Consider the following 10,979-nt stretch of genomic DNA (forward strand, 5'->3'; position numbering starts at 1 on the left):
GCTGCCGGTGCTTGCCGGCGCGCTTGGCCTTGGCCTGGATGCAGCGCTGGTGCAGGGCGAAGGTGTGCTGGCGCTCGAGCTCCAGGCGCTCAGGCGACACGGCCTCGTAGCGGGCCTCGCAGGTGCTGTGGTGGCGCCGGCACAGTTCGATGCGCCGGCGGAGGCGCTCCATGACCGCGCTGTGTCGCGGCAGCGCGAACTCCGCCATGGGGCAGGTGGGCAGCACCATGGGCCGCGGGCTGCACGGGCCGGGCCCGGGGCGGGCCTCTCGGACCGGCTGGCACTGCGGGCTCCGTTCCCCGCCGGCGGCCCGTCCGCCTCACGGCCGCGCCATGACCCCGCGTGCTGCGGAACAGGCTTGCACGCGGCGGCGGGTCTCCCTCCGGCCTCGCTCGGCCCGCTTCGGGCCGGCGCTAGCTGCCCGCTTCAGGCCGAGGCCTGCGCCCGCTGCCCCGGCCCCATTGTTTTCCGCACCGTCGCCGCCGCCATCTTAAAATTGTTTTCAGGGCTTTCGGAAGAGGGCGGAGCCCCGGCAGCCGACCTCGGCGTCAGGGCTGACGAACAGAGACTGTGGCCAATCAGAGGAAGAAGCGCGGGCCGCCCGAGGGGCGGGGAAGAGCACGCCAGAGGTGCGCCGGGGGTTCCAGAGCAGTTTAAAAGGAATTCTCAAGTGAGGGGCGGAGAGAAGACCCTGGGCGGCCCTCAGCCCTGGGCCCCGGGCCAAGTGTGACGGACCCAAGTTGCTGCAGAGCGCCGGCCGGCCAGTCAGGCTCTTCCGGGTGGGCGGGGAAAGCGGGCGGTCGACGCGGGGTACCAGGCCAGATCCTGACACAGGCCTGGCCTTGCAGTTCACCATTTTCTTTCTGCAGCCTTCTGTAACTCAGTCCTGATAAACTGAGCAGCTACACCTTTTTCATGTCAACTGTCTTTGACCGCCGATCACATCCCACCTCGACTGGTCAGAACTACCCGTAAGTGAGCTGGAAATTTTCTCTTGTACCCTACTGAATTACTGGGGCTGTTGGCTTCCACGTACGTTAAAGTTTTCAGTTGTCTGACTACTAAAAAAAATCCTAGCCTGTGAAGGACAGGCTAGCTTCATGCTTAAGTCAAAACCTGCCTCACCACAAGCTTTACACAAAATGTTTTTAAAATACAGGTTAGGTAAAACTGGAATAGCTTAAGAAAACCCACCCAAACACAGTTACTCTGCTACTACAACTAGTAGGCAAAGGTGATGGTAGACTATAAAGGAAAACATTAACAGTGGAGTAGGAAAACTAGGTAGTCCACAGGGCCAAGAGATACCAAGGTATTTATATGGCACCCTAATTGTTAAACAAGAGGTTTCCAAGAAAAGGCTGCACAAAGAGAAGCACAACTGCTGCAAAAAAAAAAAAAAAATCAGTAAGAAAAAAATGAGCCTCAGTCTAATATTACTTGTTCTTGCATAAATGCAGTGAAAACAAAATAAATGCCCATCAAGTTGTGTCCAGGATGCATGGTCACTAGTGCATGGTCCTGCTTTTCACCATTCTTCAAATAATTTTTACACCAGAATTAAAATTTTAAATAAGAAAAACAGTAATAAGGAATACTACATTTTATGTTCTTCTCTTCAATAAGCAATCCAAAAACCCAAAAGTAGACTACTAAACGTTTTGACCTAATTTCCTCAAAAATCCCAGAAATAGGTAAGAATATATAGATTCTGATTCTACAGACTTCCTAATTAAAAAGTCAATGGTTCCTGTCAATCTGCAAAGATATTATCTACAAATTACTCCCTTCCCTTTTCTGAGCTGTTATCATCCTATTATACAACAAAACCTACTGAACCCTAATCCAGCAGGAAAAGGATGCAAAAGCTACCTTAAAATGATTGAAATTAAGTCCAAGTGCTGCAATATATTAAGTATATATTAAGTACATTAAGTCTGTAACAGCTTGGGCATATTAGCAAACTTCCATGTAGTGGTCAATTAAAAGATTAACCCATTGTTGGAAAACAAGAACACAAACTGAAGGTTACTATGAAGAAGTTCAGTCAAAAGGAGACACTTAACACAGGGCTTTAATGTAATACCATTTAGTAATGTGACAATTTGAGAAAAATGGGGAGATTTTGTGGGTAAGAAACTGAGCAACACAACTGATTGAGGAGGGGACATTTTACAACAATGGGACAGGATAACCAGAAAGTAAGATCATAACATAAGTGCCTTTTTGAGAGCTGAACACTGCTGCTGGTCATTAAGTGTCAGACAATCAGGAGGCTGTACACCTTTAAACAAAAACAGTGAAAAAGAACACCAAAAAAAAAGAGATTGTTTTTCTTTTTTGGGGACAAACCTTACCAAATAACTCTGGAAAAACAAGCAAGCAAGCAATTGATTCAAAACACTCCTTCCACAGCTCAGCTGGAATGAAACTGTGCGGCATGAAAAACATCAGAGGAGAATGAATGCAGATTTCTGGAAATGCAATGATGCACACACTTGCTCCAAGGAGAAACCTGCAGACATATTTTCAGGTCTTGCTAAGTTAACTGTTTATTTGCACTCAATACATCTGGGAAAAATCTGCTACACAGCTAAGGTCATTGTGACCACAGACAAGAGATGAAAAGGACAAAGCACTGACGAGCAAGAAAATGCATCCCACCCTCATAAAATTTAAGGGAACCAGTAAAAAACTGAAGATAAACAGATACAGCCTTCATCTTTTATGAATATACTTCCTCCCTATTATCTCCCCAATATAAACACTCTGGAGTGTTTATATATTCAGTGCAAGAACAGTGTCATCGGTACATTTGAAACACCTCTGAAGAAAGAATAAAGCTAAAACATCTAATTCTGAATACATTTCAGTGTGTGTAATAGTGATATTACACTACAATGATGGGGGAGAGGCTCTGATAGCACCCATCTGCATCCCACATGAAAAAACAAAAACCTAAGATCACTTTTTAAAAAATTTTTACAAGCCACACACTAACTAAAAAAATTTTTTTTTAACAGGACTGCTTTATCATGTAATTTAAGACACAAATGTTACATGAACTGCAAATGAAGACAAAAGGTTTAGCAGCTACAAAAATCAGTTAACTCATGCTAATCGTCACTTTTCCCATTTTAGCCTGTGTTCAATTATAGTCAATTCTGAATTGGCTGGCCTCTGGACTGGACTTATTTAGTCTTTACACAGAGGGTAAAAAATGGATCCAAATGAAAGGTAGTCTGTCCTGTACTTTGACCCCTGGAAATGTGTGGGTCTGCTTTTAAAGGAAGAAACATACACATAGTCACAATAAAGCTAAACACTATGCAGAGCTTATAGTTATTTTCAGCATCCAACTGCAAGCTGCACTGTGAAGAAAATGCATAGCAAAGTTTGATAAAGCTCTGGGAGCTGAGGGAAGTAGTAAGAAAAAGTGTCAACGCACTGAAAGAAAAGTGATGAAAACATCAGCATCTACTCTAGCACTAACATGCCCTGCTAGCATTTCTTGAAAAGCTACCTGCTCAAGAAGGTAGGAGCTTATACCCTCCTTGTGTGTGAAATAGGAATGCCCCTTGACACCTGATGCTGCCTCCTCCACTAACTGCACAGCATCTGGGAACTGAGCTGTTTGAGGACAAAATGGAACACACACACTTCATGGTCTAATCAAGAACAAGTTTAAAGTTTTTTCTGTTTTTATGTCTATTTTTCATATAATTTACACAGAACCTTTATATGAATTTGGGTTTCCAGCCAATCTCTCTCCTCTGTTTCCTTAGGAGGACTTAAGTAATGGAAGCAAGCAAAACAAGATTATAACCACAAATGACTGCACTTTAAACATGATTATCAATTTTAAGGGATAGAGACACTTGAAAGTTCTGTAATACCAAACTTAAAAAACAGAATTGGTTATAAAAACTGCAATTTACCCCCCTAGCTTTTCTAACGGCTGATGTTATTTCTGCATGGACAGACTAATATATTAAATTAAGCCAAGATTTTAAAGGTTGGCATAGTTCTAGCTATTTTTAAAAAACAAAGATGTTTAGAAACAAAAAAATACGAGTTAGTTGCTTCATGTTACATTTCACAACCATTATGTTAAATGCGTTCTTTCTACAGAAACAGGGTCCTTAATGTCACAAGTGCAATTATTTACTGCTAGATGTTTAAAATTACACGGGCTAGTGTTCAACTGGAACCTGTTGATGGTGACGATTGGAGGTTTTCTGAGTTTCAACCTAAGGTGTGCCAGGTCCTCTCCTAGGACCATACTTGAAGGGAAAGGGGAGGGAGAGGAAATCACAGATCAAGTTCTTAAGATTGTTTCACTCTCTTCGTGGCTTTCTGTTTCTTGGTGATCTGTTCAAAATTTCATCCTCCTGTTGGTTGAAAAAAAGAAATTCACATAATTAGCATATTTTAAAAATAATATATGCACTAGTTTTCAAGACCAGTCAGGCTGAGGATAACTCATATAAGGAAAACACAAGAAAAACCAAAACAGAAAATGCACGAAAACAATGATCATCTCACAGATAGTGCTAATAGGTGTATTCTAATTTAGTCCTTTTGTTTTCTATAAACAAGTTCTTTATACTTTTCATCCATCCTGACCAAAAATTTTTCTTCAAAAAGACCAGATACTGTGTTTTCACATGTTCTCATTTAAACCTGAGCTTCTGGCCTGAGGGCACATGAGCCCCATTTTGAGCCTAAGAAAGCTAGGATTCATGGGGAGTAAAGACTTTCCAATCAGATCTCCACAGAACATACCAGACTGCAAACCCGAGGCTCTTCCTACTGAAAACAGCAACTCGTAAACTGTACAAGGCAGTTTAGGGAAATATAAAAAAGTCGATCAAATTGAGCCCTACCTGAAAGAACTCTCTGCATTTTAGTTGATACAGATTATATACATGGAAAATACAGGTGAGGACATCAATAGTAGAACTGTGGTAGAAGGAAATGGAAACTGAGTTTTCCAGAAAGGAACAACTCTTGGTAAAGAAAGTATGGATTATTTTCTTTCCATCAGACTTCAAAACGGATCCAGGGCCTCTGTGGTGGCACAGGGGTTAAGTCTCAGCGCTATCAAGCACATTAGCAGCATGGTAACACGAATTAAGATGCCCGACCAGGGAGCTGACCTACATGATGTGGACGACCTCTCCTGTTTCACCTGCTGCTCCCCTCAGCAGTGTATTTCAGTGGGTCTGCCTGCTCTGCTCCCTACTCTTTCTCTGGTGAATCCTCTCACCCACTGCACCACTGGCCTAGAATCCAGCTCTTGTATGCATAAAAAAAAAAAAAAAAAATTAAACAAACAAACAAAAAAGACCAATCCACCCAGAAAAGCCAGACCCACAAGCCCAACACATCCTCCTCCTGCTCAGAGACACATCTTGCCTGTATTATTACAGAAGCCTAATTAATCTTGATTCTCCCTATTCTGTGGAAAACATGGCATACAGCATCATCAGATCCTGTCACTCCAGTATCTCCAAAGCCTGCATATTTGACAAGAACTGGTGCTAGACACTAACAGCATTATTTTTCTCTTTGATGGTTTAATGATTATCTATAAAGCCAATCATAGCTTAGTCTCACCTTCTAGGTTATAGTGCAGAATACAGATTAAAAGAGAAACCAAGCCCATACAATTGCCTAGGTGGCCCCACACACTCAGACGCCTTCCCACTCTTTTATGCTGACTCTTCTCTACTAATCATACTGACTTAGATGACCACTATATATACCTCTGTACCAGCTATTCTCTGCCAAGAATGTTCTTTCTGTGCTTATCTCCATGGCAGAATGTCAACTTAAAAAAACCAATTACCGGCCCTCCCTGGTGGCGCAGCAGGTTAAAGCACTGCACTGAGAAGCTAAAGCCACTTCCGCATGAGTTCGATTCCCGCCTGCCCGGGAGGTGACCACATGGCGTGGCAGACCTCTCCTGACCCGCCCGCTGCTCCCCTCAGCAGTGTACTTCGTCGATCTGCCTGTTCTGCTCCCCACTCTGTCTCTGGTGAAGCCTCTCACCGCCCCGAGCCTCTGGCCTGTACCCCAGCTCTGTATGCATAAATAAATAAATCTTTAAAAAAAAAAAAAAAAAAACCAATTACCTTCTAACATCACAACCAACACTACCTTCAATATTTCCACCACATTCTCCTGTCCTATATTTACTTTTCAGAGTACTGCTTTTTAACATACTGTTTTCACTGACTTCCATTTAATATCTGCTTACTATGTGCTCCTCCCACTACAATTTAAATATAATTCAGTCCCCAAAAGCAACCAATACTCGAAACATAGATGGGCACTGTGTAAACATTTGTTAAATGAATGAATAACTGTGAGCAACACAGGCAAAAATTTTAGAATGTAGTGTTTTGTGCAAGAAATGCCTTAAAAAAAAATTATTTATTTATTTATTTATGCATACGAGAACTGGGATAGAGGCCAGAGATGCAGTGGGTACGAGGATTCACCAGAGTCAGAATGTGGGGCAGAACAGGTGGGCCGGGAGAGGGGTCTGCCATGCCATGTGGGTCAGCTCCCTGGACAAGGATGCAAGTCATGCTGCAGTAGCTACAGATAGCTTCACAGTGCTGTGTTCTAACCCACTGCACCACCTGGGAGGGCCCCCAAGAAACACTTCTGAAGGGGACAATCAGAAAGAAGAGACAGAAATGTTAGTTGCCATCTCTGAAAACATTTAATTAGTATTTCCTGCAACCTTCTACTTATCCCAGAAAAACTATTTCACCACAGAAAAACAGTTTTCAGGTTCTGATCTAATTTCAAAGTACCAAACAAAATAACAACACAGAATTTCACTTTTATACAAAATTGGCTTTGATTTCTTACTGTCATAGCCATTGAACAATACCCTATGAAAATGTTCCTTGCCACTTACTATATACTTAAAATACAAAATATATTTCCCCCTTCTCTTACCTCTGCTTTAGGTTTTCTATCTTCCTCCTCTTGGCTGACAGTGCCACCATCTTCTTCAGCATCACTTTTTTGCTTCTCTTCTAAGAAGAGAATTTAATTTCTTACATTTATTTTTGGTAATCAGACATTCAAAACATAGCTCTAAAGCCTATTTTTATAGTAACTGTCTAGTAAGGGTTTGACAACATCTCAGTCTTGGCACATATACTGACACCTGCTTCTTACCGAGTTTCTCTTCACCATCCTCCTCCTCATCTCCCTTGTCCTTTTCCTCTTCCTTCTCTCCTTCTTCCTTCACATCTGGCTGAGGAGCATCAGTCTTTTTGTACTCCACAGAACTGGACTGTTTCTGAAATATCCCCCCAAAGCACAATTTTGTTTACATTTTTATGTATCACACTATCATGTAATTAGTGATTACCAGTGGGCAAAGCTCTGTAGAGGGGTAGATACTGGAATAGGCACACTGACATGAGTGAGACGTAATTCCTGTTCTGTGAGCTTTCTCTTTAGTGAGTGTGGTTCAAAGGTAGACTGAACAGTAAGAGGAAAGGCAGGAATATGTGGTCAAGGTAACTGAGCACAGACAGAATAGTAGTGATGGTTAGGGCTAGAAAAAGAGATCAGGTTAGAAACTACCTTGAATGAAAAGTGAACTATAATTTTCTTTTAGAAGCCAAGCCCTTAAACAAAATTACCTCTTTTTTTAAACTGCAAGCAACAAAGGCTAACCAAAAATTAAATAAGGTTAAATATTTCACCTACACATGTTTTTTTATTAAGGGCGAAAGGGTATGGAGGTTAGGGGAAAACAGAGGGTAAATCAAAGATCAAGTTATAAAGTATAAGAATAAAAACAGCTATGGCAGGAGGAAACACTAGTTTGTACTCAGGTGGCTTTTATAGCTAAGTTTTTTCCCTCCAGAAAGCTGCTGTTGGTTATTAAGGCTAGTAATATAATGAACTTAGAAATGAGGAGTTACAAATCCTACTCCCAAGTGGGGGCAGTAAATGACCAAAGACTGAGGATTCATAAGTCCATGCCAAATATAGCCCTATAAGAAAACCTTAACATATGAGAGTTCTTCCTAAAAGTGTCTGTCCCTACCCCCACCCAAATATCCATACCTTTCCAGAACAGCAAAACAGGATAACGAGAAACACAGGCAGAGCTACAGTCAAAATGTAGACCACCCAGAGCCAGGGGCGCTCCTCAGCTGCCTCGATCATCTGCCCCACTACCCCAGGCTGAAAAAGCAAGATAAGAACAATTTCAAATTCTTATTTTTCAACACCAAATCAGCACTGCAATGTTCCCACTGCTCGATTACAATATGCTACTACTCTGCATCTTTCTTTTCCAAAAGTTTATCAAGTTAAGATGGTCCTATATAAGAAGGAAGTAAAAAGACTTCAGTTTTCCTCCTCTCCTTCATAGTGTGAAAGCTACTAAAACACATATAACAAGCTCCATTAACCTCAGGAACCAGTGGAGCAAAGAATTTCTTTATCTCATTGTCTCTGGATCTCTAATTCACAGCTTATCACATAATCAATTGTTTGAAAATTCCATAATTTGGTTAAACCAGAAATCAATGTTTAAGAATGCATTAAAATTTTTGTTCAACTAGCAACAACAAATTGTTGGCGAGGATGTGCAGAAAAAGGAACTCTGCTGCACTGCTGGTGGGAATGCAAACTAATACAACCACATGGAAAACTGTTTGGAAGTTTCTCAAACTGCTAAAAATGGAGCTTTCATATGACCCAGCAATCCACTGCTAGGTATCTACCCAAAAGACACAAAAACACTGATTCAAAAAGACACCTGCGCCCCCATGTTTATTTATTGCTGCTTTATTTACAACAGCAAAGACATGGAAACAACCCAAATGCCCAAAAGTAGATGACTGGATTAAAAAGATGTGGTACAGGCCCTCCCTGGTAGTGCAACGAGTTAGGACTCAGCACTGCAAGCTAGTCACAGACACTTCAGTGCGAATTCGATCCCCACCCCAGAGGAGAGCCACATGGCGCTGTAGACCTCTCCTGACCTGCCCGCTGCTCCCCTAAGCAGTGTACTTTGTTGATCTCCCTGTTCTGTGCCCCATTCTGTCTCTGAAGCCTCTCACTGCCCCTGCACCTCTGGCTTGTAACTTCAGTTCTGTATGAATACATAAATAAATCTTTAAAAACAAAAAGATGGAATATTACTCAGCAATTAAAAAAAAAAAGATAAAGTCATGCCCTTTGCAGCAACATGGATGGAGCTGGAAGGGAAATAAGCCAGAAAGAAAAGGGAAAATACCAGATGGTTTCACTCATAGCAGGAGCATAAAGGACCGGGGGTGGGGGGCGGGGAGGGGTAAAAAAAAAAAAATAATGAACAACTACATACCAGAGACATTTTACAGGGTAGAGTGGGGAATGGGATCAAAAATGAGGGGGAGGAGTGGGAAATACACAGGGTGGTTTGGTGATGGGAAGCCCATGGGATTACAAGATGGAAAAAGACAAAATGATATAAAAATAAACTATTATATTAAAAAAATATATTCAATTTAAAAAAATGCTACATAAAACAAATTGAGACTCTAAAGACATTATATTAGACTAGTGAGATCATGTTGAAAACCCCAGTATTTTATCCTTAGCAGACATACAGTCCCACTTTATCATGCTAATGCTCCCAAAAAGAAAGATAGAGCTTTTCACAGAAGTTGAAATTACCTGCAATAACAACATAAACATGTAAGAAATAAGAAAGCACAAACCTCAGCAGCTCCATCAGCAGCTTTCTTCAGACCCCAACCATCATTGGCCCAATCATCAACTACTCTTCTATCGCCACAAATGATGAAGTTGTCGAAAAAAATGTCTGAAGTCATGGACCACAGTTCCAAACCAATAGCACTAAAAGGGGTCATTTTGAAAGGTTCCAAATCTTCAAAGAAATCTGGATTTGGTATTTTCCGTGGTTTCCAGATTCCCTAGGAAAAAAAAAATTTTTTTAATTAATTCAGGTAACAACACAAATTTATGGGGAAGTTACTATGAGATGAACTCTGCAAAACCCATGAAGAAAAGCACTGACTGTGAAACTTAACTGGTAGAAGACCTCACTCTGCTTGCCACATTCCTACAGTCTCCACTTTTATCAACCACTTATGGGCAGCAGGGTGATTTTTTCACTACAGACTTCAGTGGTGATTTACAACATACATAATCGGGTCTCCCTGGTGGCAAAAGGAGTTAAGCCAGTAGGAGTATGAAGCTACTGGCAACCACTGAAGTATCAGTTTAATTCCCAATCAAAAAGGTGACCCACATGGTGTAGCAGATCTCTCCTGTACCTACCATCCACTTCTCCCCTCAACAGTGTATTTAGTCAATGTGCCTGTTCTGCTCCCCACTCTGTCTCTAGTGAATCCTCTCACACATAACCCCCAAATGCACCTGTGGCCTACACCCCAGCTCTTGTATGCATAAGGGTGGGGGGAGGTAAAGAACCTTCAAAACATACATACATACACTTCAACCAGTAATTTCACTTCTAGATAACCACCTACTGAAACAGGTGGTTATTACATATACCCAGACATGTACAGTGTTTACTGCAGTAAAGACCCTAAAAAGCAAAAATGCAATGTACCAAAATGGTCATTTACAGAACAAAAGACAACTTGCTTTTTAAAAAGGCCCAGACAGTCAAAACTGTATTTCAAAACAGCAAAGGCCCATCCTGGTGGCACAATGGGTTGGAATGCAGCACTGCAGGCTAGTCACAGCTGCTTGAGTGCGAGTTCAATCCCCAGCCCTGGAGGTGACCCACATGGCGCAGGAGACCTCTCCTAAGACACTCACTACTACCCTCAGCAGTGTACTTCGTCAATCTGCCTGTTCTGCTTCCCGCTCTGTCTCTGGTGAAGCTTCTCACCACCCCTGCACCTCCCAGTTCTTTATGAATAAATAAATCCTAAAAACAAAACAAAAAACAGGCCCTC

The 10,979-nt window shown here is 42.0% G+C and overlaps 2 protein-coding genes across 2 annotated transcripts in view; both read right to left on the minus strand.

The window, feature by feature from the left end:
- MAML1 (mastermind-like 1 (Drosophila)) overlaps nucleotides 1-407 on the minus strand; it is a 39,896-nt gene extending 39,489 nt beyond the window's left edge. The window contains exon 1 of the mRNA XM_004693675.2: nucleotides 1-407. Coding sequence (XP_004693732.1) covers nucleotides 1-229 — 229 coding nt within the window. The 5' untranslated portion in view covers nucleotides 230-407.
- Nucleotides 408-2,056: 1,649 nt separating this feature from the next.
- CANX (calnexin) overlaps nucleotides 2,057-10,979 on the minus strand; it is a 35,174-nt gene continuing 26,251 nt past the window's right edge. The window contains exons 11-15 of the mRNA XM_004693882.2: nucleotides 9,750-9,965; nucleotides 8,104-8,223; nucleotides 7,201-7,324; nucleotides 6,976-7,055; nucleotides 2,057-4,391 (exon numbers count right to left, since the gene is read on the minus strand). Coding sequence (XP_004693939.1) covers nucleotides 4,338-4,391; nucleotides 6,976-7,055; nucleotides 7,201-7,324; nucleotides 8,104-8,223; nucleotides 9,750-9,965 — 594 coding nt within the window. The 3' untranslated portion in view covers nucleotides 2,057-4,337. The remainder of the gene's footprint in view (nucleotides 4,392-6,975; nucleotides 7,056-7,200; nucleotides 7,325-8,103; nucleotides 8,224-9,749; nucleotides 9,966-10,979) is intronic.

The sequence above is a fragment of the Condylura cristata genome, unplaced genomic scaffold (genome assembly GCF_000260355.1).
Source record: "Condylura cristata isolate star-nosed mole 26May11 unplaced genomic scaffold, ConCri1.0 scaffold00040, whole genome shotgun sequence".
Lineage (NCBI taxonomy): Eukaryota > Metazoa > Chordata > Mammalia > Eulipotyphla > Talpidae > Condylura > Condylura cristata.